The sequence below is a fragment of the Rattus norvegicus genome, chromosome 10 (genome assembly GCF_036323735.1).
Source record: "Rattus norvegicus strain BN/NHsdMcwi chromosome 10, GRCr8, whole genome shotgun sequence".
NCBI classification, from domain to species: domain Eukaryota; kingdom Metazoa; phylum Chordata; class Mammalia; order Rodentia; family Muridae; genus Rattus; species Rattus norvegicus.
The window spans coordinates 43174049-43201921 of record NC_086028.1 but is presented as its reverse complement, the minus strand read 5'-3'; the positions used below and the strand labels follow the sequence as shown (position 1 = coordinate 43201921).

The 27873-nt window shown below is 40.0% G+C and overlaps 2 protein-coding genes and 1 pseudogene across 2 annotated transcripts; 2 read left to right on the top strand and 1 right to left on the bottom strand.

Annotated features, from left to right (window-relative positions):
* The first annotated feature begins 10206 nt into the window (after positions 1 to 10206).
* Positions 10207 to 11136, top strand: Or2t48e (olfactory receptor family 2 subfamily T member 48E). The gene has a single exon (NM_001000009.1). It carries the CDS (start codon positions 10207 to 10209, stop codon positions 11134 to 11136), a length of 930 nt encoding a protein of 309 aa, NP_001000009.1.
* Positions 11137 to 16425: 5289 nt separating this feature from the next.
* Positions 16426 to 17516, bottom strand: Stk17b-ps1 (serine/threonine kinase 17b, pseudogene 1; annotated as a pseudogene).
* A 9090-nt stretch (positions 17517 to 26606) lies between these two features.
* Positions 26607 to 27614, top strand: Or2av9 (olfactory receptor family 2 subfamily AV member 9). Its single transcript, NM_001000781.1, has one exon. The coding sequence runs from the start codon at positions 26607 to 26609 to the stop codon at positions 27612 to 27614; it is 1008 nt and encodes a 335-aa protein (NP_001000781.1).
* Positions 27615 to 27873: the final 259 nt, after the last annotated feature.

The following is a 27873-nucleotide window of genomic DNA, read 5'->3' as shown; positions in this document are numbered from 1 at the left end:
TTTATCTGGTAATGAGCTGAGTCCAGCCATGAATGACGTCACTTGCTTCCTTTTCCCTGTGCACTTAATTAGCTTCTGTCTCTTGCCCATTGTGGCCCAGACTGCAGCAGCATCTGACGGTAAGACCACCTGACAGGAGAGTCTGCACAACACAGCATGGGCACTAGACTCTGTTCCTTCCTTACAGAATCTCATTTATCTTCTAATCTTTACTGTCTTTTTATTACCAGGAGAGAAAACAGCTTCCTCCTCCTCCTAATCATTCTTGGTTTTTCCAGACAGCATTTGTCTGTGTCACCCTGGCTGCTTTGGAACTGTCTGTAGACCAGGATGGGATCAAACACAGATCTACATGCCTCTTCTCTGAGTGCTGGGATCAAAGGTGTACACTAGCACACCCAGGATGGTTCTAAAGATTCCCTTTAGTGCTTCTTTACTGAGAATTTTCTGTATATTATGAATGAAGCAGTATGCGTTCCATGCACACACACACACGTGTGCGCACACGCACACAAATGCACACACAGGTGCGTGGTAACAAAAACATGAGTCTTGCCTTGAGTGTGTTGATAAACCCTGCCTCAGTCTCACAAGTACCAGGATTGTTGTAGTCATCTGTTCCACAGCCACCCTTCCTTCTGCAGTCTTAAGCCTTCACATCACAATGCATTTATTTCAAAACTGTCTTTGGGTGGTTTATTGATTTCAGTTGTGGGTAAGTTTTGAGAGTTAAATAAATGCAAAAGTAATTGTCTTCATTTTATTCAAGTTTCATCATATGAAGCATGCAATGAGTGATCTAAAGTAAAACCATACCTCTCTGCAGAAGTAATGTTTCCCATAGAACCACTCAGGTGCCCACGCTGTTCCTACTCACAGGGTAAGCACTCACTCTGTCAGTGACTGTATGACATGAGGCAGATGCCTGAGACCCTGAGCTTCTACTTCTATGGTGAGTCTCATGGAAGCAACAGGGAGGAACAGGGATGCTGCTGGCTTTGGATGCTGCTCTGCCATTGCTCTGCCTGCACTGTTAGCAATGCAAAGGGTTCACATTGCACAAAGCTGTTCACATGGCAACAAATGACACACAGTAAGGACAAGACAGCAGCTAATCCCTTCCCTACTTCACACCACATTCCTGATCTCACTGATGATCATGGTCCCCATTTAAAAGAGAGCTCTGATTTTCCCAGCACACCTCCTGCCCCTCACCTGCCTCCTGACCTCCACTCACCCAGCAGATAGGGTTCAGGGCTTCTCACAGCCTGGGGCTCCCTCGCTGTCTTTTTCACTGTGTCCACCATCAGAAACTGAGTCAGCAGATAAACATAAGGTGAGTGTTGAAAATCTTACATTGTTGAATAGATCTGAGTTTCCTTTCACAAATATATGTCTGTAAAATGGAAATCTATCTCGTTTCTTTCTGTCCCCCAGTCTATTTCCTGTCTGTATCTCTGTCCATCTCTTCTCAGAGGTCTCAGATCTGCATGGCATCTATATGAAGGCATCAAGAAGCTTGCCTTTCTCTGCTCCATCAGCAGCTTGGGCAGTACGTGGCATTTCAACAACCTCAGTATGTAGTTTGCTTTGGTGTTTTCATTGTTAGAATCTTGACACAGATGCAAAATGTTCCTAAGAGTTGTGATCGCTGTGTCAACAACCCATCCCTTAAAAATATTGAAAACATCCCAGAAAGTGGAAATTTCATTTCCTTCCTACTGCCTATACTTACCAAAATGTACATCTATTCAATAATGAATAAATAAATTAATAAATACAATAAAAACGTTTAAAAATATCTCTTTTAAAGTACAGTGGGCCTGGTCAGAAAGGATGGATGCATTTTGTGGGATGCTAATTCTGACTGTGTTGTACCTATTTAAACCTTCCAACTTAATTGCCATTTAAGGACTATTTTCCCAGCATGGGTGGACACTGACCTTGTTCAGTGCAGTCAAGGTCAATGTGTCCCTGGATTTCTCAGCATCTAACACAGAGGCAGGGTGAGTGTGGAGTTTAAGCTTCTATGAACTGCTCCAGGAACATCACAGGGCTGTGTTCTTTGCACTCAGACTCCATGAGGCTGTCACTCCTTGGAGATGCTGCTGCCACACTCTGGCCTGTCAACCAGCAGTGACTGCTAAACACTCAGTCTCCTGATGAAGCTTAGAGCAAATGGATAACCTGTGAGGAGATGAACTAGGAGAAGCAGAGGCCAGAAGAGGTGGGACTTCCAATTAACTCTGTCTAACCAGTGTTGGATGAGAAACACATTATATATATTATTGTGTCTACATTTTCATATGAATATGTTTATTTGAATATACATTTAAAGACCATTTGTCTATCAAAACAAAGTTACAGGACTGTACAAATTCACTGTGAAATAGACTGTATGCAGTACTCAACTTAGAACTTGTACCACATTATTTTATAAACCACATTCCTCAGTGAATGCTAAACTGGGGGGGTGGAGGGTACATGCAATATTATGCTAGGAGAAGAAGCTCTACAATGCTTCTTTTTTTTTTAATCCAACCCTCTTTAATTTGGCCTTTGCAAATTTTCTCTTCATAAGGGCAAAACACAGCCACATTCTTCATTAAATTATTACAAACGACAATCTCTAGAATACCTACTAACATTTCTTTCTCCTCTGAAACCTCTTGAGGCAGGCCAAGACAGTTCAAATTACCTCAGCACCACTGTGTCCCTTTCTCCTACTAAGATGGCCCATTAAACCCCACCTAAAGTGTTCAACTGCTTTCCTAACACAAAGTCCCCATTTCTCCAAAGAAAATCCTGGTCAGGCCTATCAGAGCAACACCCCAGTCTCTGTTACCAACTTTTGCCTTACTTAGGGTTTTACTGCTATGAAGAAACACCATAACCATAGCAACTCCTGCAAAGGAAAACATTTAATTGGGGCGATCTTCCCGATTCAGAGGTTTAGTCCATTATTGTCCTGGTGGGAAGTAAGACAACGTGCAGGTAGGCAGACATGGTGCTGGAGACAGAGCTGAGAGCTCTATGGGAGGTGAAGAAAGAATGAAGAAAGCCAGAGGAGGCCACTGACTTTCTAGGGTCACTAATTCTGAGGTCATTTTCTCCATTTTTATTCTCTTTCACACTTTCAGTTATCTATATTCAATATTCCTTTTCTTGCTGATTTGTTATTTTCCATTTCATCTGATTTGTTTTCACTTTCTGATTATTACTTTAAGAAATTCCTTGTCCCCACCTTTCCTGCATTTAGGATGTTCCCTTCCTCATGTCAGCCAAACGTCCTGTAAATCTTTATTTTCAATCCTTATTAAATTGGTTAGTTCTTATTTACATTTCAAATGTTATTTCCTTTCCCGGTTTCCAGGCCAACATTCCCCTAGCCCCTTTACCTCCCAATCTTTATGGGTGTTTCTTTCCCAGTCCTTTCCCATTACCACCCTCCCCACAAGAATCCCGTACACTGTGGGTCCAGCCTTGGCAGGACGCAGGGCTTCCCCTTCCACTGGTGCTCTTACTAGGCTATTCATTGCTACCTATGAGGTCAGAGTCCAGGGTCAGTCCATGTATAGTCTTTAGGTAGTGGCTTAGTCCCTGGAAGTTCTGGTTGCTTGGCATTGTTGCTCACATGGGGTCTCAAGCCTTCAGTTCTTTCAGTCCTTTCTCTGATTCCTTCAACAGGGGTCCCATTCTCAGTTCAGTGGTTTCCTACTGGCATTTGCTTATGGATTTGCCATATTCAGCTGTGTCTCTCAGGAGAGATCTACATCCAGTTCCTGTCAGCCTACACTTCTTTCCTTCATCCATCTTATCTAGTTTGGGTGGCTGTATATGTGTGGGCCATATGTGGGGCAGGCTCTGAATGGGTGTTCCTTCAGTCTCTGTTCTAAACTTTGCCTCCCTATTCCCTCCCAAGGGCATTCTTGTTCCCTTTTAAAGAGGGTGTGAAGCATCCACATTTTTGACATCCTTCTTGATTTTCACGTATTTTGTGCATCTAGGGTAATTCGAGCATTTCGGCTAATATCTACTTATCAATGAGTGCATACCATGTGTGTTTTTCTGTGATTGGGTTACCTCACTCAGGATGATGTTTTCCATTTCCATCCATTTGCCTATGAATTACATAAAGTCATTGGTTTTTTTTCTTTTTTCTTTCTTTCTTTTTTTTTTTTTTTTTTTTTTTTTTTTGGAGCTGGGGACCAAACTCAGGGCCTTGTGCTTGCTAGGCAATCGCTCTACCATTGAGCTAAATCCCCAACGCAAGTCACTGTTTTTGATAGCATGTAGATGTACCACATTTTCTGTATCCATTCCTCTGTTGAAGGGAATATGAATTCTTTCCAGTTTCTGGCTATTATAAATAAGGCTGCTATGAATATGAGCATGTGTCCTTGTTATATGTTGGAGCATCTTTTGTGTATATGCCGAAGAGAGGTATAGATGGATCCTCAGGAAGTGTAATGTCCAATTTTCTTAGGAACCTCCAGACTGATTTGCAGAATGGTGATACCAGTCTGCAATCCCACCAACAAAGGAGGAGTGTTCCTCTTTCTCCACATCCACACCAGCATCTGCTGTCGCCAGAGTTTTTTATCTTAGCCATTCTAACTGGTATGAAGTGGAATCTCAGAATTGTTTTGATTTGCATTTCCCTTATTACTAAAGATGTTGAACATTTCTTTAGGTGCTTCTCAGTCACTCGATATTCCTCAGGTGTGATTTCTTTCTTTAGCTCTGAACCCCATTTTTAATAGGGTTATTTGTCTCCCTGCAGTCTAACTTCGTGTGTTCTTTGTATATATTTGATATAAGCCCTCTATCAGTTGTAGGATTGGTAAAGATCTTTTCCCAATCTGTTGGTTGCCGTTTTGTCCTAACAGTGTCCTTTGCCTTATAAAAGCTTTGTAGTTTTATGAGATCCCATTTGTCGATTCTTGGTCTTAGAACGTAAGCCATTGGTGTTTTGTTCAGGAAATTTTCTCCAGTGCCCATGTGTTTGAGATTCTTCCCCAATTTTTCATCTATTACTTTGAGTGTATCTGGTTTGATGAATAGGTCCTTGATCCACTTGGACTGAAACTTTGTACACGGTGATAAGCATGGATCGATCTGCATTCTTCTACATGCTGACCTCAAGTTGAACCAGCACCATTTACTGAAAAGGCTATCTTTTTTCCATTGGATGGTTTTGGATCCTTTGTCAAAAATCAAGTGACCATAGTTGTGTGAGTTCATTTCTTAGTCTTCAATTCTATTCCACTGGTCTATCTGCCTGTCTCTGTACAAATACCATACAGTTTTTATTACTATTGCTCTGTAATACTGCTTGTGTTCAGGTATAGTGATTCCCCAAGAAGTCCTATTATTGTTGAGGATAGTTTTACCTATCCTGGGTTTTTTGTTATTTCAGATGAATTGCAAATTGTTCTGTCTCACTCTCGGAAGAATTGGATTGGAATTGCAATTGGGGATTGCATTGAATCTGTAGATCGCTTTTGGTAAAATGGCCATTTTTACTATATTAATCCTGCCAATCCATGAGCATGGGAGGTCTTTCCATTTTCTGAGATTTTAATTTCTTCCTTCAGAGGTGTGAAGTTTTATCATACATATCTTTCACTTGCTTGCTTAAAGTCACACCGAGATATTTTATATTATTTGGGACTGTTATGAAAAGTGTCGTTTCCCTAATTTCTTTCGCAGCTTGTTTATCTATTGTGTAGAGGAAGGCTACTAATTTATTTGAGTTAATTTTATACCCAGCCACTTTGCTGAAGGTGTTTATCAGGTTTATTAGTTCTATGGTGGAATTTTTGGGATGACTTAAACATACTATCTTATCATCTGCAAATAGTGATATTTTGACTTCTTCCTTTCCAATCTGTATCCCTTTGATCTCCTTTTGTTGTCTGATTGCTCTGGCTAGGACTTTGAGAACTGTATTGAATAAGTTGGGAGAGAGTAGGCAGCTTGTCTAGTCCCTGATTTTAGTGGGATTGCTTCAAATTTCTCTCCATTTAGTTTAATGTTAGCTATTGGTTTGCTGTATATGGCTTTTACTATGTTTAGGTATGGGCCTTGAATTCCTGTTCTTTCCAGGACTTTTATCAAGAAGGGCTGTTGAATGCTTTCTTGGCATCTAATGAAATGATTATGTGGTTTTTATCTTTCAGTTTGTTTATATAGTGGATTACATTGATGGTTTTCTGTATATAAAACCATCCCTGCATAGCTGGGATGAAGCCTACTTCATCATGATGGATGATTGTTTTGATGTGTTCTTGGATTCAGTTTGCAAGAATTTTATTTAGTATTTTTGCATCGATATTCATAAGGGAAATTGGTCTGAAGTTCTCTTTCTTTGTTAGGTCTTTGTGTGGTTTAGGTTTAAGAGTAAACTTGGCTTCATACAAGGAATTCAGTAGGGCTCCATCTGTTTTAATTTTGTGGAATAGTTTGGATAGTATTGGTGTAAGGTCTTCTATGAACGTCTGATAGAATTCTGCACTGAACCCATCTGGACCTGGGCTCTTTTTGGTTGGGAGACCTTTAATGACTGCTTCTATTTCTTTAGGAGTTATGGGGTTATTTAAATGGTTTATTTGTTCCTGATTTAACTTCAGTACCTGATATCTGTCTAGGAAATTGCCCATTTCCTACAGATTTTCAAGTTTTGTTGAATATAGTCTTTTGTAGTAGGATCTGATGATTTTTTGAATTTCCTCTGGCTCTGTTGTTATGTCTCCCTTTTCTTTTCTGATTTTGTTAATTTGGACACACTCTCTGCGTCCACTGGTTAGTCTGGCTAAGGTTTTATCTCTTTTCTTGATTTTCTCAAAGAACCAGCTTTTGGTTCTGTTGATTCTTTGTATACTCCTTTTTCTTTCTACTTGGTTGATTTCAGCTCTGACTTTGATTATTTCCTGCCTTCTACTCCTCCTGGGTGTATTTGCTTCTTTTTGTTCTAGAGCTTTTAGGTGTGCTGTCAAGCTGCTGATATGTACTTTCTCTTGTTTGTTTCTGCAGGCACTCAGAGCTATGAGTTTTCCTCTGAGCACAGCTTTCATTGTGTCCCATAAGTTTGGGTATAATGTACCTACATTTTCATTAAATTCTAAGAAATCTTTAATTTCTTTCTTTATTTCTTCCTTGACCAGGTTATCATTGAGTAGAGCATTGTTCAACTTCCATGTATATGTGAGCGTTCTTTCCATATTGTTATTGAAGACCAGCTTTAGCCCATGGTAGTCTGATAGGATGCATGGGATTATTTCTATCTTTCTGTATCTGTTGAGGTCTGTTTGGTGGTCAATTTTGGAGAAAGCACCATGAGGTGGTGAGAAGAAGGTATATCCTTTTGTTTTAGAATATAAATGTTCTATAAATATCTGTTAAGTCCATTTGGTTCATGACTTCTGTTAGTCTACGTCTCTATTTAATTTCTGTTTCCATGACCTGTCCATTAATGTGAGTGGGGTGTTGAAATCTCCTACTATTATTATGTGAGGTGAAATGTGTGCTTTGAGCTTTAGTAAGGTTTATTTTATGGATGTAGGTGCCCTTGTATTTGGAGCATAGATATTTAGGATTGAGAGTTCATCTTCGTGGATTTTTCCTTTGATGAATATGAAGTGTCCTTCTTTATCTTTTTTGATGACTTTTGGTTGAAAATCTATTTTATTAAATATTAGAATGGCTAATCCAGCTTGTTTCTTCAGACCATCGCTTGGAAAGTTGTTTTCCAGCCTTTTACTCTGAGGTAGTGTCTGTGTTTGTCTCTGAGGTGTTTTTCTTGTAGGCAGCAAAATGCTGGGTCCTCATTACATATCTGGTTTGTTAATCTGTGTCTTTTTATTGGGCAATTGAGTCCATTGATGTTGAGAGATATTAAGGCATAGTGATTGCTGCTTCCTGTTATCTTCGTATTTGGAGGTGAGGTTATGTTTGTGTGCTTGTCATCTCTTAGTTTTGTTGCAAAACGATTAGTTTCTTGCTCTTTCTAGGGTGTAGCTTGCCTCCTTGTGTTGGGCATTACTATTTACTATCCTTTGTAGGGATGGACTTGTAGAAAGATATTGTGTAATTTGGTTTTGTCGTGGAATATCTTGGTTTCTCCATCTATGTTAATTGAGAGTTTTGCTGGATACAGTCACCTGGGCTGGCATTTGTGTTCTCTTAGGGCCTGTATGATATCTGTACAGGATCTTCTGGCTTTCATAGTCTCTGGTGAGAAGTCTGGTGTAATTCTGATAGGTCTTTATATGTTACTTGACCTTTTTACCTTACTGCTTTTAATATTCTTTCTTTGTTTTGTACATTTGGTATTTTGACTATTATGTGACTGGAGGAATTTCTTTTGTGGTCCAATCTATTTGGAGTTCTGTAGTCTTCTTATATGTTTATGGGCATCTTTTCCTTTAGGTTATGGAAGTTTTCTTCTATGATTTTGATAAAGATATTTACTAGTCCTCTGAGTTGGGAGTCTTCACTCTCTTCTATACTTAGAATCCTTAGGTTTGATCTTCTCATTGTGTCTTGGATTTCCTGTATGTTTTGGGCCAGTAGCTTTCTATGTTTTACATTATCTTTGACAGTTGTGTCAATGATTTCTACGGAATCTTCTGCTCCTGAGATTCTTTCTTCTCTCTCTTGCATTCTGTTCATAATGCTCGTATCTACAGCTCCTTGTCTCTTCCTTTGGTTTTCTATATCCAGGGTTGTATCTCTTTGTGCTTTCTTTCTTGTTTCTATTTCCATTTTCAATTCCTTCACCTGTTTGATTGTGTTTTCCTGTAATTCTTTCAGGGATTTTTGTGTTTCCTCTTTAAGGGCTTCTACTTGTTTACTTGTGTTTTCCTGCATTTCTCTAAGGGAGTTCTTTATGTCTTTCTTAAACTCCTACAAAATCATGATCAAATGTGATCTTAAATCTAGATCTTGCTTTTCTGGCGTGTTTGGATATTCAGTGTTTGCTTTGGTGGGAGAATTGGGCTCCAATGATGCCATGTGCAGCCTTGGTCTCTATTGCTTGGGTTCCTGTGCTTGTATCTCACCATCAGGTTTTCTCTGGTGTTACCCTGTTCTGCTATTTCTGACAATGGCTTGACCGCCCTATAGGCCTGTGTGTTAGGAGTGCTGTAGATCTGATTTCCTGTTTTCTTTCAGCCAATTATGGGAACAGAGTGTTCTGCTTTCAGGTGTTTAGTCATTCCTGTCCACTGGCTTTCAGCTGTTCCTGTGGGCATGTGTCCAGAGTCCACCAGGCAGGTCACTAGGAGCAGAAAAGTTGGTCTTACCTCGGGTCTCTGGCCCGAAGTCGCTCCTTGGGGCTTGGTTTCAGCTCTCCATGGGGGCAGCAACCAGAAACCCTGAAACTACTTCTGGGTCCCTGTGCACAGGGGGCCCTGATGGTGCTAAGTGTTTTCCTCTAGAGTCAGAAATGTGGGCAGAGAGTAGTCTCCTCTGGTTTCACAGGCGTGTTTGTCCCTCTGAAGGTCTACCTCTCCTTCCCACGGGATTTGGGTGCAGGGAGCTGTTCGACCAGGTCCGTTCAGATCCGGGCACAGTCTGGAGTACATGGCTCCAGCAGCTTGACTTCCCCTATCTTCCTGTGCCCAAAGGCCCTATACAGTTTCCTCTTGGGCCAGGGACGTGGGCAAAGTTGGGCAGTACTGGCGGTCTCTCCTGCCCTGCAGGCTCATTAGTGCCCACACGTGTGGGTGATGAGCTTTCTCTGCCATGGGGTTTGGAAGCAGAGAGCTGTGGGGGATCTACACTGGTTCTTAAGACCAACTTGTATATTCATTAATGTCTGAACAATGTGTCTGTTTGGTTACTTGTTTGAATTACACGTACACTGGTTTCTGTTGGTTCATTTTTCTTGGTATTTCACTATTTTTGTTGAGAGCAAAAAGTTATCTGCAAATATCAAAAATTTGTTGACAGAGGCCACTATTTGTTATGAGGAAAAACCATGATCATGAACTGTGTCAGCCCTACTCTGACTGGTTTTGGCTCCAACCACAGATGTGTGAATTATTAATTTTATTTGCCTTACATTATAAGTAGATTATCATTTTCAAATCTACAGGCCCAGGAAATTTCTCAGCATAGTAGGCCTATATGCATATCAGTAAGCAGTCACTAACCAAAACCTTCTTGGTTGCCTAGGAGACATACATGGACATCAACACTTGGATGAACAACTACACTGAACAGTCAGGTTTCACCCTGGTGGGATTCTTAAGTCAATCCAAAGACCCTGCCCTGCTTTCTGTCGTCATATTTGTGGTTTTCCTGATGGCCTTGTCTGGGAACATCCTTCTGATCCTGTTGATACTCTCTGACACACACCTCCACACACCCATGTACTTTTTTATCAGCCAGCTGTCTCTCATGGACATGATGTACATTTCTGTCACTGTGCCCAAGATGCTCATGGACCAGGTCCTGGGGAACCACAGGATCTCAGCTGCTGCCTGTGGGATGCAGATGTTCCTCTACCTGACACTAGCAGGTTCAGAATTTTTGCTTCTAGCTGCCATGTCCTATGACCGCTATGTGGCCATCTGCCATCCACTCCGGTATCATGTCCTCATGAACCACAGGGTATGTCTTCTCCTGATATCTTCATGTTGGCTCCTGGGATCCTTAGATGGCTTCATGTTCACCCCTGTCACCATGACCTTCCCATTCTGTGGATCTCGGAAGATCTATCACTTCTACTGTGAGGTTCTTACTGTGACAAAGCTCTCCTGCTCAGACACCTGGCTCTATGAGACCTTCATGTATGTGTGCTGTGTGGTCATGCTTCTCATTCCTGTGACAGTCATTTCAGGATCCTACTCATCCATCCTCCTCACTGTTCTCAGGATGAATTCAACAGAGGGCAGGAAGAAGGCTCTTGCAACCTGCTCCTCCCACATGACTGTGGTCATCCTCTTCTATGGCACTGCTATCTATAACTACATGCTCCCTGCCTCCCTCCACACCCCTGAGAAGGACATGGTAGTGTCTGTGTTTTACACCATACTCACACCTCTGTTGAACCCACTAATATATAGTTTTAGGAATAAGAATGTCACTGAAGCTATGAGGAAATGGTTGGGTTTGAGCCCCCTCTTCTAAGAAATTGTAAAGTAACTCATAATGCATATTCCCTTTCCTTGTCACTATATATCTGTTGATCCAGGTCTCATGCTGAGGTTATTCCAGATCCATCGTGCCTCGTTTCATATTCATCCTTTCTTGTAGAACTCTTTCTCTATTCTTAAATTTCTTTGTTGATATACTTCTTGTCCATTCAGAAATCTTATTGGAGTTGTGCCACTGTTACATTTTATGAAGTTCATAATGACTGTTTAATTTTGTGGGACAAAAGTCTTACCATTTGACATTATGTCATATTGTAAATTGAAGAGTCATGAAGTGTTCAATTCATAAAAGGTAGCGTGAGACAGAAGAACAGTGTTTAACAACATTAACCAGGGGTGACTAGAGATCATTGGCATATTGAAAGAATTCTGTGTATCCTCTCAATAATTAATGTAAAATTAAAATTATGTAAAAAACAACGAGCAAGATACATTTTCTCTCTTCAGCTCCTGTACTGTGATATAGTAAAGATAATGTTTTAGAGACTTAAATTTGGATAGTACAATTTGCCCCAAAGGTTTCAAATGGTCAGGGTACCTGCACTTGCATATAAAGATATTCCCCAAAACCATTCACACAGTATATTCAGTGGAAATGACAAATCAGTTATTCTTGAGTCAAATGTGAATGGCCATGGGCCAGGCACTTGAGTTCATGTTTTTTCCCAGTGGCATGTTTCAAAGTTTCATGGACTGTGACAAAGCACAAACAAGTCATAAGCCATAACTCACAGCATTTTCAACTACACTTGTGGAAACCTCAGGATTCAGGTTGTGGCAAAGTGGGAAAATCTCTGCTGTGGTTCTCAGATGCTGCCTGGTGACATGGCAAGCTTTTAGAGTCAGGGAAGCTAGCATTCTAAGAAGTCAATACACTCCAAAGGTGTCACCTGCTTGTCACAGACCTGCTGGCAGAAACCACAGTGAACAACGAATGGCTCCAAAGGACACTGTAGACAGACCATAGTAAATGGGCTCTGTCACCGTGATGTTCCAAAGCTCCATGTTCACAGGAGCTCCAATCAGTTTGCCAAATGCAGAATCTTTAACATGTGTTTAGCATTGTTCTCTGAGAGCCTCAGCACAGTGTCCCATGTTTGCCAAGCATAAACCATGGTGCATGAGGAGGCCAAGTACTGTCTTACGACCTATGGAGAAGAAGCCTATTCGCAGGTATCTGGATAAGCAGGGCAGCAGTCCTTGAGAGAGGTGTCTAGTGCAACCATTCTGATCTGGGTCTGACTTGCTTCCACTCTCTGTTCTGACACTGGGTTTATATGTGACATATTAAGGGAGTGTCATTCGTGAAGCTAAATTAGAGAGAAAGCATGAAGTTGAAGAAAGCAATAGCAGCAAATGAGAGAAATAGGTTTCTGGATCGACCAAAACTGGAATCATCATCAACCGGGCCTCCTGCATGTTTCCTCTCTGTCCTTCCATTACTCTATGAGTTACTTTGTTTAATGCTTAGAATATTAGAGATAATTCACTTTCTTGTAACTTTCCTTTCACTTGGCCATCTTGGCTACTCAGTTGCAATTTCGTATAGAATGGCTAGTTCCAATTCTAAGAAAGTTTGTTCTTCAGCTTCTAAATTTATGTAACTCTTATGGATTGGTCAGGTTTGATTTGTTTTGTTGTATTGGTTCTAAACCAAACTACAATCATGGGAACTAAGTACAAATTCACCTTGTAGAAGATGTCAGACAACAACATGTTATTTATTTTACTTCCCTCCTAGCAGACACCTGATTCCTTCTTCTTTCCCAGAATCAATCTCTCCCTCTCCCCCTCCCTCTCCCCCTCCCCCTCCTTTTCCCCTCCCCCACTCTCTCTCTCTGTGCCAGATATCCCACGTCTCACCTTATAATTCTTCCTCAGCTTATTAGCTACCAGATTTTATTGACAAGTGATGCTTCCACAAGAAATTATCTCTACAGCTCTCCTTTTAGTCCAATACAAAGATTTTCCCTTAACATCCATAAACTATAACAATAATAATAATTATGAAAGCCATCAGGTAAGACATATATTCATAATGTCCAGTCCTCATGTATCTGGCAACCTTGGAGAAAGGATTCTATCTTTTATCCTATGTTGCTGAGTTCAGAGTTCTGTATTTAAATCATTTTCAATTTGAAGGTACACTTATCAATCTAGAAATATCCTTAGACTTTAAAACATTTTCTTAAATACTAAACAGCTTAAGGTTAATTGTGAAACTATAACTATCTAGTCTTCAACACCATCAGAGACCCGAAAAGGATAAATATTACCTGAGTATATAGAAAGTGCGGAGCAAGCAACTTTCAAAACTATAGAAGTGACAAAAGTTACTGGCTACCTAGACAGTCCACCAAGGTTTCTCTGTGTCATTGGAGCATCATCATTGGACCTTCTGGCCCAGAATATCTGATATATTTTCTATGATGCAGGAATATTGAAGGACTAGTTTACCCTGTCTTGGCAAAACTCAGAAACCCACTTCCCTGCATCCTGTTTGACACTTTGGACAGCATACAGTCAGAAGTTGAGGCAAGAGCAGGGTTTTTTGCCCCATGGAAGCTTTGCCACATTAGAAGCCAACTCCACAAGGTGGTTCTTCAATGTCTATCATCTTCTTTGAGTTAGAATAGGGGTGCTCCCAGTAGCAGACACATCTCACTGTCACAAAAGCTTCTTATTAATAAAACATCTTTAAATGCCATATTATCTAGATCTCTGAAGTTTTTCAAGGCCATCTCTATAGTATATCTGTGCTTGTTTCTAGCTATTCGCTATCTGCTTAACTTTAAAAACATCTACGGGAAGCAAAATAAAGCTTATTTCTGCAATAAACTGGTAGGTACCATGACTACAAGTTTGATTGATTGGCTACCAACTTGTTTTTCTTAATTATCCTAAGCAGTTTGTAATAGTAGCTTTCAAGGACTAGAACTTCACATTACATTTTTAAATTAAATGAGTTGCATAGGTATAATAACTAAAACAATGTTGAAACATATGTACAGTATGTTGTAGCAAAGCATAATGGTAATTTTGAATCAATACACAAAATCCATACCAAATGTGAACTATTTGGCTTGTTGTTGATTTCTAGTCTAAAAGTAGATTCAATAATCTACACTTTTACTCTATAATTACTATAACTCCCCCTTTTTCATTTCATCCTTTCTCCCCACGTTTACCCCTAACATTAGACAGGAGAGAATCAACAATTTGTAGCCAAGTCCCCTAAAGCAATGACAATCATCCATCACCCACCAAACCATCCATCCCATTTATTATGGAAAGACTGTTTTTCTATTGTGCAACCACTAGCTGCTGTTTTTCAATAAGAATGTCCCAAGCAAAGGTATGAGAATTTACAACTTGGTATCCCATTAACTAAGGAGAACACACAAACTATCTCAGGATTCCTCAGGAAAAAAAATACAGACAATAAGTGGTTTTAAACAAATGTCTTAAAATTAAAATTTCAAATGCTTACTTTTGGCATCTGGCATCATACTTTTTAAAGTTTTACAATAAAATGCCACCATTTGGGAAAGTAATCACATTTCCTAATGACTGACTAATGACTTTACCTGAATTAACACTGATGGAAAGTACACAAGCAATCGATAATTTACCAACAGCTTCTCAATTTCAGAAACACAAGAGTTAAATTTAGCATCTTCAGTGTTTGGCTTCTTGGGCCAACAAACTACTTCTTAAAGAATGTATGTGCACAGTTATCATTCAGATAAGAGGGCTCCTTTGGCACCTGAGTTGAGCATAATACCCAAGGAAAGAATATCTAACATGAAGTTGTTTAAAGGCTATATTTTATCTATCTATACATATATATATATATATATATATCTGTACACATACACATATGCACACACATATACAAAAGGCAAACAATTTTTCCTTTTAAAGTAACAAAGATGTAAAAGGAACTCGATGTTTAGTCAAACAAAGACACCAATGCTCAATTTAAATTGTTTAAAGTTATCCAAAGAATTTGGAATTTTATTAACATTTTCAAAAATTTACAGGTTATTAGACTAACACCCACATCAAGGTGGAAATATACAGATTTTTAATTTGCTTTGGCAATGGAGTCTAATATAGTAGCATATTTATGAGATCTGTTATCTTAACATGACATTATTATTTATGAAATCTGTTATCTTAACATGATGTTATTACAGTTTAAAGTGGACACCAGTGGGAAATCTCCAAAGCAGTTCCTAGGCCCTCCCATCCGGCCTGAACACAGATATTGATCATTGACAACACTAGACTGTCTCATGTGTTGCTTCCAACAGAACACACACACAGGGAGCCTGAAGATAGCTACATGTCACGCCTCTTCACTCACTAGGATTTCACACAAGAACTCCAGATGTGCCTATGCCCTCAATGATGGGCTTGCATTCTGAGACTTAGGAGACACCCAACACTAAGTCAGCTGCCTGGACTTAACATTTCCCTTTATGAATATGTCTGATTGAAATTAGAACACATTTGCTACTACCTAATTCTCCTCTACTCTAATAATTCTAGAGCATGAAGGCCTCTTTTATTTGCATACCATGCATATCCATCTTCTAGATCTTACTAGATGAGATATATGATGCATGTACAAAATGCAGGAGTTGGAAATGATGTCGTGCTTTGGCTCAGTTTACAGAGAAACAGCCTGGATCAATCTGGCTTCCTCCCTGCTCTGGTTGACTGTGTTCTCTCACAGAGCACATGGCATACAAAGAAAATCTTACAGTCTCAAGCTATTGGTAACTGGGAAGCATTTTCAATTTTAAAATGTCTCTGGAATATTCATAAAGCAGTACATATTATGGTTTATCCTTGACAGCATTTCTCCAAACAAATTCTCTGTTAATAGAGTTCTGGTGTAGGGCTTACTTAGAGAGAACCTATTAAATTCTTATGTTTTCATTTTGTTCAGTCTTTACTAACCATAATATAACCCCTTTTATAAGTTCAACTGAACTTGAATTCTTTCAGTTGCGTGTGTATCACATGCACAATTTATATTTTTGTCATATATTTAAATATTTTTCTCTGTAAACGCTTTCAGGGCAGGAAATGATATGCTAGCTAATGGAAGGCTAGCATTTGAACTGTTCCTTAAGTTCTTCTAAGCAAAAGTGCATTTATAATATAAACATATTATGTATGAAGCTACAAACACAATCTGACACCAGAGATTTCAAGTTTCCAAGTCAGTCCAGAAGAGTCACAAAGAGAAATGCTAACAAAACAAATCTGGAAAGAGTTTGTGGGGGCTGGGCAAAGAGTTGTTGAATGGAAATCTTTTAGAAACTAAGCTGTCATCCTCACAGATGTTCTCCTTGTCCTCTCTGTCTGTACAGCTTCCATTACAGGACTTAGTGGTATTATCTTCAGAGGACCTGAGAGTCAGATCCTGAGTTTAAGAGGATCCTGAAGTTTCCTCAAGATGAAACAAGCTTCCAACGTCCCACTGCTGCAGCCATGATTGGGAAAGGCAGGATTCTGCTGTTGGTCTTTTCTCTGAATTCTTCACTAGAAGGTTCTGGATGAAGTCTGTGGCCAGTTGTAAGACTTCTGAACAATCTCAATCACTTGAGAAATATTCAGATGTGTTTCTTGGCTATCTTCTCCTACAGATGGTGATGTATGAGTTAACAACATATATGCTATTATGCCAATAGTCCACATATCTGTTGATGTGGTAATGGAATCATAGTTGAGGATTTCTGGAGCTAAGTATTCAGGTGTTCCTATGATTACCCGAAGCTCATATTCATTCCCAATTTTTCGAGACATTCAAAAATCTACAGTTTTTATGTCTCCAAGTAGGTATATACTGTTCAAAAGTATATTCTGTAGCTTTAAATCAAGGTGAACAATGTTATTCTGATGTAGATAATGGACTCTTTCAAGGGCTTGTTAAATGAGTCTGATAACATCATTTTTCAGATACCATTTCAGCCAACTCAGGTAAACACAGGTTGAAATTTTCTCCCCCTGAAGCATATTCTAACACCAAAATGATTTTGGTTGCATTTCCATAGACCTCATGCAGATTAATCACGTGGGAACAAGACCTGGCCAGCTCCAGCTATCGCATACAGAAGAATCTGTGCCCGGCACTCCTGCCCTCTTTTTTCAGGAATTTGGCAGCATACTCCTGTCTAGTTGATTTTGATATACATTGCCTACCCACTGCAAATTTTCCTCTCCCAAGTTCTTTCAGGGTAAGCGTATAGAAATTATTAAAATTCTCTGTTTTCGTTGGCGTTTGAGAGGTTGTAGTTAGTAAGCCGAGATACTTCAGCAATCAAATCTCCTAAGAAACATGCTGATGACTGCAAGACCTGCTTCTCTAGGCACTAACTTTTACCTCACACTCTTCCCCACAGTGACTAGTCATCGTCAGCCAGGTCCCTGTGAGGAGACTCCTGGCGGTGACGCACAGACGCTGACCTATGCTTCTTACCCACCATCCCATTTTTGGAAAATGGGGCATTGTTTTCTTAAAATTGCTTCCTGCTGCCTGAGGGTGATGTTCTTTGGGGGCAGGGAGCTAAGAAAATTGGGATATTGGCCAAGTCCTAGGAGAGTTAACTGGGTCATTTGCTGTTCAGTCTCCATGTGATGGTAAAGGATAGTGCTCAACTGAAGTCCTGAGTGGAGCAATCGGTGTGCTGGACTAGCTACCTAGCTGTATTGACGTCGTCCTTGAGGCAGATTCTTGAGGAAACAGCATTTGAGGCAGTTTGTAAGGTAGGATCACCTGAGCTACTTGCCTTGTCTTCTTTGGTGTCTAATCTTTTCACTCTGCAAACATACAAACTTTCAAACACAATGTGCATTTCTGCATTGTGTATGGGACATGCAGTACGCAGAAACCAGCAAAAGATGATTCTTTGCTCTATGTTCAAGCAGAAAAAAAGGCATCTAACTTTATAAGTCCATTTAGACTGTATGTTCAAACTTTAATATAAATTTCTGTCCATGCCATCTTGAGGACTTATTAGCTACACAGAGACCCTTTCATGCCTTAGCAGTCTCAAAACTGTTCCCATGTAGAGGGATCAGCATATAGTTTACCTGTTTTGTTTGTCTTGGTTTCTTCCCTCATATCTGCTGCCAACATTTTCAGAAGATCTCCCTGCTCAAATCTAATCTTTGTTAATTTTTATGGAAGACATAGTTCTTCCTCCTGTTGAAGCAAGGGCAAAACCTCTTCTGCAACACATTTCCCTCCTTCCATTGTGAAGTTCAGGCATCTCCAAGTTGATCTAATCCATCGGTCCTTTCAAAAATCCAGTCTATTTCAGCAACTGTCTCATTGACATTTAAAATTGTTAAGCATCAAGCTTCAATCTCTAAAGGCATCTCAAAGATAGCCATCACCTCTAAAAAATGTGCAATCTCAGAATCATCCTTTTCAGAGTTCAAGGCAGAGGCCCCTTGGAATTCTAAACATATATCAACTGTATGGTGTATTAACACATGTACAAATTTTAAATTTTTACACTCTACAAAGTGAAACACATAAGCTATTGTATGACATTGTTCCAAGGTGACTTCATTAAACAGAATCTGCACTTTTAATTCAGCATACAGACCTTCATCTAGTAACTGCTCCTTGGTGATATCAATGCCTCTAGAGTGATTGTGTGGGTTCATAGCTGAAGCCTCTGGGTTTATCATTTCTATGGATTGCCATTTTGTAATTTCATCACAAGGTGGTGACATAGGCTCCAGATTGGATTCCTCTGAAGATCCTTTATTCTGAGTCAGGATTCTCCAATCTCTTTTCTATTGCCTCCATTCTAGTATTTAATTTTTCAGTCTTTTTTCATTCTCTAGGTTTGCTCTATTCTGATCTCTCTTAAAAAGAATATACAAAATTTCAATCATTATTGTACATATGACTTTTTATGCTGATAATTGTAACAAAGTTATATGAACCCACATGTTTTTAAAAAATACAGAAAATATTTTTCTTTTTAATCTCTGACTTTGTCCTTCAGGAGTTTCCAAGTGTCTTATCAAGCCTTTTGACTTTTCAGCTTTTCCCACCATTTTTCTACATGTCTGTAGCAGGCTTCTTCCAAGTCTCTCTGATACTCAGCTAGCACCAAGCAGGCTGCTAACTAATGGCTCTGCCCCCGTCTTGTAAGTCCTTCTCTCTGCCCAACTGTAAGTAGTTGGAAGTTTATACCAACCAGTAGTTCCAAGCCCACACACTCTGCCACATTGGGCTGAGCTTGTCCTCCGACCTCTGCCCATTCTGGGAAGGTGGTTTCGGGCCACAGTATGCCACTATCTGCTGTGGCTCTTGAGGCTTTTGGTTTGCTCTCACTGGAAGGGATTTAGTCTTTGTCCCTTGCCCATGCCTCATACACACACTTACACCACCACCCCACTTCATCCCACTGCTAGGAAACTGCTTTTGGCTCTGGGAAGTGTTTGTTCCCTGCCTTTCTACCCAGGGCTTTTTCTCAGGCTCTAAGCCAGATTCTAAGAGCCCTTATATTTTATGCCATTTTTAGCTGAGGGTTTTTCCATCTGTATCCCAATTCCTGAATAACAACTCGGAGGTTTACATTTTATTAGTAAATGCCTGGGCCTTAAGCTAGGCTTGTTCTCCAACTAGCTCCTAGCTTAATAACGGGTTTAAACTATTCTATGTCTGCCACATGGCTGGTTATCACTCCTTAGCTTCATATGTCAGACTTGCTCAGCATCTTCACTGCCAGGAGCCATCCCCAGCACTTCTTTCTTGATTCTCTCTTGAAGGTAAGCGTATATGGAAGCATCCATCGGTGGTGGTAAGACATGGTGTTATGAGATATTAAGGTTGCTATAATAAAGTTTTTATAATAATAAAGCATTTACCTGTCTTAAATCTAAGTCACTTTGCTTCTATAGCTGGCCTGTCTGTATGAGTTTCTCTGAGGCCAGAAACTGCAGTCTCTGGCTTAGCACCTCATATTAAAACAGAGAGAGATTAAGTAATGTAGCCTTTGTCTCATCTATCTCTGCAAGAACTCTTATCTCTGCTTTAACTCCCAGCCTGCTAGTTGAAATTGCAAGAAGAAAAAGGAATGTGTTGAAAAGTGGTTTTAGCTTTTATTTCTAAGTTCTAAAATATTTCCTATGAAAGTTCTCTAAGAAAAGGGGGGAAAGGCCCATCCCTGATCCTTTTCCGCAGCAGTTATCCATTTTAAAATACATGATCACATGGTAAAATGTTCATCACAAGGTTGCACACAAATTCAAATCACAAATTGAATAAGAAGTTTACAACAGAGAATGTTTACATGCATATCCACTAGGAGTAATTATCCAGCTAAACATTCACCATCTGTCACTAGCTCTACAGCTTCATGGAAAGTTTATTTAAAAAAAAGTAATAATTCTTCTAAGTTATTAGATAAACCCAGTCAATGTTTTATCTTCTGTCCTTGCACCTATAGTAAATCCTTAGTTCACTTTTTATGACCTTCGATTGATTATTTTAAAACTTCTAGGAATGTGCTCTAAGTTGTAGTTCTGAACAAAACAAAGCTGTCTCTTCTCTCCATATATATTCAATATAGTAATTGATGTTGTAGTTAGAACAGTAAGACAACTAAAAGAGATCAAGGGGATACGAATGGAAAGCAAGTCAAAATATTTTTATTTGCAGTTGATATGATGGTAAACATAAGTGATCCTAAAAATTCTACCTTCTGCAAAGTGGCTGGATACAAGATTAACTCAAAAGCAATTAACTCGGGACACATGAAGACTGACAGTTCTCATTGCAGTTTAGATTATCATAGAGGACTTAATAGCAGTCCATTCTATTATAAAAGAGCTTAATAATTACTAATATAATTTTAGGAAATTTTAGGAAATCTTATAGAATCATCATTAAGAATTAAAAAGCCATCTATTTGTCTATATAGCATCACTACAAAACAGTACATTTCTGTTGCTCTGCAGATATCTGCTAAAAAGGGTGAGCTAATACCTAGTGAGATATGTGTGTGTGTGTGTGTGTGTGTGTGTGTGTATATATATATATATATATATATATAGAGAGAGAGAGAGAGAGAGAGAGAGAGAGAGAGAGATGGGAAAAGCATATTAATGGTAGGAATCTTTCCTAAAATGAAGTTCTCCTCAGCCTTGCCTAGAGGAGAAAATTCCTCATGGATTTTAATCCATGGCAGAACTATCTCAGGAAGATCACCTGCTAGTTTTTAGCTTCTCCTTGATGACTTCTGGCACTCAGTGGTGACTTCCTCACACCTGACTCCTTCCCAGAATTCCTCCTCCTCCCTCTTCCTCCCCCTCCCCTCCCCCCTCTGCCTCTTTCTCTCTTTTTCTCTCATACACACAAACACACACACGCACACACACACACACACACACACACACACACACACACACACACACATGCATGCATGTCCCACCTTCTAATCATGCCTCAACTTATTGGCCATCAGTTTTTGTTGACAGGTGATGGCTCCACACAGTACACGAGAGATTATCCCTATACCATATGAAGTTTAGTATTGTCCTTTCAAGGTCTAAGAATATTGTCTTAGAATTTTTCTGGGTATTGCTCTGGATCTGTAAATTGATTTTATAAGTATGGTTATACTCTGTTGATCCTACTCACTACTCACCCATGAGCATAGGAGATCTTTCCGACTTCTGGTACCATCTTCAATTTTTTTCTTCCAGGACTTGAAGTTTTTATCATACAAATCTTTCATTTGCTTGGTTAGAATTGCCCCAAGATGGATACCATTTGTGGCTTTTGTGAAGGGTGTTGTTTCCCTGTTTGTTTGGGCTTTTCCTGAGACTGTTTGTTATTTGTGTGCAGTAGGTCTACTAACTTTTTTTTTAGTTAATCTTGTATCCAGTCACTTCACAGGTGTTTATTAGAATTTTTAGGACCACTTATGTATATTATTATATCATCTGAAAATAGTGATACTTTGACTTGCTCTTCAATTTGTATCTCCTTGATCTCCTTTAGCTGTCTTATTGCTCTAACTAGAATGTAAATTACTATATTGGATATATATGGAGAAAAGGGACAGCCTTGTTTTGTTCAGAATTTTAGTGGAATTGCTATGAGCCTTTCTACATTGAACATATTAGCTATAGGCTTGCTGTAAATTGCCTTTATTTGGGTGAGGTATATCCCTTTTATCCCTGATTTCTCTGATACGTTAGCATAAAAGGGTGTTAGATTGTCAAAAACTTGAGATCTAATGAGATGCTCATATGGGTTTATTTTTCTTTCTGTTTGTTTATTTGATGGATTACATTGACTCATTTTCTAATATTGAGACATCCTAATATCTCTGGGAGGCAGCCTAATTTATCACAGTGGATGATCTTTTTGCTGTGTTCTGGCATTCAGTTTGTGAGAATTTTATTGAGTGTGTTTGCATCTATGTTCATAAGGGAAACTGATCAGTAATTAATTCTCTTTCCTTGTTGAATCTTTGTTTGGTTTGGGTATCGAAGTGATTGTAATCTCATAAATTATTCCTCTTATTTCTCTTTGGTAGAACAATTAGAAGAGTATTGGTGTTAGCTCTGCTTTGAAAGTCTAATAGAATTTGGTGCTAAAACCGTCTGGCCATGGGCTGTTATTGCTGTTCTTGTTGAGAAATTTCCAATGACTGCTTCTATCATAGATCTATTTATATTGGTGATCTAACTTTGGTAAGTGGTATCTATCCAGAAAATCATCCATTTCTTTTAGATTTTCTAATTTTTTGGGACTATAGATTTTAAACTATGACCTAATGATTCATTGGGTTTCCTGGTGTCTATTGTTATGTTCCCCTGTTCATTTCTGATTTTGTTAATTTAGTTATTCTCTCTGTGTCTCTTAGTTAAGTTGGATAAGGGTTTGACTTTATTGTGGGACATTTTGTCTTCTCCATCTATGGTGACTGCAAGTTTTGCTGGGCATAGTAGTCTGGGCTGGTAATTGTGGTCTTTTGGAATCTTCAGGACATCTGTCCAGGCCCTTCTGGTTTTTAGAATCTCCATTGAGAACTTGGTGTAATTCTAATAGGTCTGTCTTCCTATGTTCCTAGTTCTTTTCCCCTTGAAGATTGTAACATTCTTTCTTTGTTCTGTGTGTTGAGCATTTTGATTACTATGTGGCAGAAAGACTTTCTTTTCTGCTCCAATCTATCTGTTATTCTGTAAGTTTCTCGTATCCTTATAGGCATCTCTTTCTTTAGGTTAGGAAATTTGTTTTCTATGATTTTGTTGAAAATATTTTCTGGGTCTTTGAGCTAGAATTCTTTTCTATTCCAATTATTCTTAGGTTTAGTCTTTCTTGGATGTTTTGTGTCAGGAATTTTTTAGTTAACATTTTCTGTCACCAATGTATCAATTTCTTCTATCATATCTTCAACACCTGAGATTCTCCCTTCTGTCTCTTGTATTCTGTTGGTGATGCTTACATCTGTAGTTCCTATTCACTTACCTAGATTTTTCATTTCTACAATCTCTGTGTTTTCCTTCTTTTTAATATGTATTTATTTTTTGTGTATAGAGTGTTCAGTCTATGTGTGTGCCTGTAGGCCAGAAAAGAGCACCAGTTATGAAACACCACATGGTTGCTGGGAATTGAATTTAAGACCTCAGGAAGAACATCTGGTTCTCTTAGCCTCTGAGCCATCTCTCCAGTCCTGTTTGTGTTTTCTTTATTGCTTCTATTTCCATTTTTGGTCTTGAACAATTTTATTTATACCCTTCTACTGTTTTTGCTTGTTTCTTTGGCTTTCTTGGCTTTCTTTAGGGGATTTATTCATTCCCTCTCTAAGGACCTGTATTGTCTTCATAAAGTTGGTTTTAATGCCTTTTTCTTGAGCTTCAGCTGAATATTCAGGGCTTGCTTATAGCAGTAGGATATCTTTCCTCTGGTGGTGACATATTGCTTTGGCTATTGTTTGTATTCTTATGCTAGCATCTAGGCATCTGGGTTTGGAGTGATTCTAGGTTTAGATTCAGATTTTTGAGTTTGTCTTTGTCGGATGGGTGTTTTGTTCTTTGGTTTCTGGTTCCTTTCTGGTTTTCTGGTCAGTATGGCCTGTGGTTGAGTATGGTGTCTCTACTCAAGAAGGGAACTGGACTTCTGGTGCCTGGCTTAGAATCTGGTACAACAGGGTCAAAATGTGGGTGTACACTATAATCTTTAGAGTATAGCCTATCCTGTGAAAAGCCCAGATTATCAGAACTATGTTTAGGTTATTTTCCCTTATCGCATATTAGTTATTTCTTCTCTGTTCTTCTTGGATAGCAGCTCATCCTTGGTCAGACAGGATCACTGCCACATGAGACCCTGAAGGAGCTTTGATTGTTCAGAGTCTGTTTCCTTCTGCCTCTGCCAAGCTACTTCCTCCCCATCTCCACCGAGACATAAAAATCCAACTGTTGTTTTACCAAACAAACAACACCAAATACTGGACAGTGAGGTTTGCATCAGAGGTTTCTAGGTGTGTGATTAATTGAAGTCTGGGGAGAGACTCCCATGAGACTCCCTGATGGCTCCCCAGTTCCATGGCACACAGAAGAATTGGCAGCTCTTGATCTGGCCAGAACACAGCAGTGAGCCAACACACTGCTCTCAGACCTGAGCAAGGTGTGAATCAAAATGTAGGGAGTCTGTTTCCATGGGCTATGAGGTCAGAGGTCAAGGTTCTCTAAACAAGAACTGATTAATTTAATGAAAAGTGTTATGGGACAGGCAAGAAGGGTGATACAGGCTAACCGAGGTTCACATTGCAACACAAAACAGGAAAGTAAAGCAGGAAAGAAGATCACTACTGAGGAAGATTTTGCTCTTTCTGAAGGAAGTTAACTCTGGTTGATGACTTGTGCTTGAACCATAGTGCCAGGGTAGAAACTCTGCAAAAGAAAGAAGAGGTAAGTCTATGACCTGAGAAAAGACAGGATGTTATTTATGTTGAAGTCATGATCATGTGAATTGCACTTCCTCTACAAGTGAAAAAGATAGGAAGGAAAAAAAGGCCACCATGCTATAATCAGTAAGTGATTGACTAGAGGTCAAAGCCTGTCTTGATCCAGTGATGAGCCTGGGTCCTCGTGTCACAACAGCCAATAGGTAAAGAATAGCAGGGCTTTCAGGGAAGCTTAAGAGATTCTCTGGAGTGGAGATTGGTAGAAAAGAACACTCAAGAAAGCAATGTGGATGCTGGGAGAGGTAGCTCTGCAGTTTAAAACACTGACTGCTCTTTGCGGAGGACTGAGTTCAATTCCCTGAACTTGCTTGGCCATTAACATCTGTAGTTCCAGTTCCAGGGGGGCTCTAACACCCTTTTCTGGCCTCCATGGACACTGCACACATATGGGATACAGACCTGAATGCAGGCAAAACTCCTAAAATGAAATAATTTTAAAGAGAAAGAAATATTGAATAATTTCAAAAGACTGTTGTTCACATGAAATATCAAAGATGGGAGGAAAAGAACAATTGGGTTATAGGTTATAATCAAAAGGACTAATTCTTAAACTGTTCCAGTAAGAATAACTGTAGGCTATGATCTTGCTAAGTCCTGGGTAAAGTATACTTCAATTGGGCGAAACCGTAAGATGCTTTTGCTGCTGGACAAAAGGAGAAATATCTCAGCCATTGGAGTGGTTCCTTAGAGGTACCCCAGACAAAATCAAGATGGGCAACAGAAGAAAAGTTAAGCAAGCATTTGGGGAAAGAACAGAGAAAGAGCAGCACACCCTGAAAGGGACAAGGCAGGTGAAACAGGAAAAGAATGAAGAGCTGATTCCTTCTCATGGGGTGACTAGAGCTTTTATGATTTGGACATGAAAACTGATCCGCACAGGGCAGCAGGCATCATCTGAGTGCCATGCTCCTGCAGCTCAGGCCAAGCACAGAAGTAATTAGCCACGTTCTGGTGTAGCTAGCAAAAGGCTGTTATGTGTGGCCCAAAAATTGACATGTAGGTTTAAGAAAGGAAATAGCCCTGGGTTCCGTCCCCAGCTCCGAAAAAAAGAACCAAAAAAAAAAAAAAAAAGAAAGGAAATAGCCGACCACATCTATTGCCTGACATTTAGCTTCAGGTCAACTGACAGCTATCTTCTCGAACCTTTCAGATAACTGCAGGCTGTTCTGTTAGTGTTTTGTAACTTGCCCTAGTGACTGGCAACTTGGGATTTTCCATTATAGCTCCTGCTGCCCATCTCCTCCACAATTCCATATCCCTGTCCCTTACCCCAATTCCTCGCCTGTGGAAACCTACCTCCGGGAGTTCCAGCCCCAGAGGTACTGACCGAGAGACTCAAATTATTTCAGCCAAATGCTTTCTCTGTGATAGCTTTCATTTTACCTTTGTAGGTTTTCAGTTGATATAAAAAAAAATTTTGAATGAAGATATGGACAGGAAGAATAAAACTACAGCCAGTTTCATTCTGCTGGGTCTCTTTCCCAGCTGCAGGTACCCAAACCTCCTCATCTCCGTCATCCTTCTCATCTACGCCCTGGCCTCGGCTGGAAATTCCCTCTTGATACTCCTCATCTGGCTGGACCCCCGTCTCCACACCCCCATGTACTTCCTGCTCAGTCAGCTGTCTCTCATTGACCTGGCTTACATCTCCTGCACAGTGCCCAAGGCAGCCACCAACTACTTCACCGGGAGGCGGAACATCTCCTTCTTTGCCTGTGCCACACAGATGTTTTCTTTCCTCACCCTTGGCCTTGCTGAGTGCATCTTACTGACACTAATGGCCTATGACCGCTATGTGGCAGTCTGTAACCCTCTGAGGTACGCCATTCTCATGAGCCCCAAGGTCTGTCTGAAGATGGCCGCCTCCACCTGGATCGGAGCAGTCGTTGCAGCCCTCGTTCATACCGCCTACCCCATGAATTTTCCTATCTGTGGCTCTAGGGAGATCAACCACTACTTCTGTGAGATGCCGGCTATTCTGAGAATGTCTTGTGTAGACACATCCGTCTACGAGATGGTGAAGTTTGTGTCAACGATTATCTTTCTCCTGGCTCCATTCACTTTGATCCTGACCTCCTATGCCCTCATATTCCTCACTGTCCTCAAAATGAACTCTCCCAAGGGGAGGAGCAAAGCCTTGGCCACCTGCTCCTCCCACCTGACTGTTGTGAGCCTCTATTTCGGTCAGGCCATCTTCATCTACATGACACCCACCTCTTCCCACACACCCGACCAGGACCAGGTAGGTGCTGTGCTGGGCACCATAGTGACCCCCATGCTCAATCCTCTCATCTACAGCCTGAGAAACAAGGAGGTGATAGGAGCCCTGCAGAAGTGCACGGGCAGATGCTGCAGCCGTGACAGAGTCAGATCCCTCCGCTGCTGCGCTCAGAAGTGTCCTAGCCTTCATCTTAAAAGCGGATTTAAGTCTAACTAAACCCAGATTGGAAGCAGAGCCTTGTGAGAAAGAAATGTGTAAGGTGCACGCATATGGAGTGGAGTTTGATAGAGTGTTGTTGCTCTTAGTTCACATCGTGGTGCCTTCAATAAAGCCTTAGTGAGTGTTACTTATTTGTAAAATCACATGGGTTTTGCCGATGACATCTGTGCGAAGGCAAAGGGTTTTTTAACTCGTCGAGTCACAAGTCCATACCCTATTTGCTGTTCTATCATCCCGAGTTGCTTGACACTGCTAA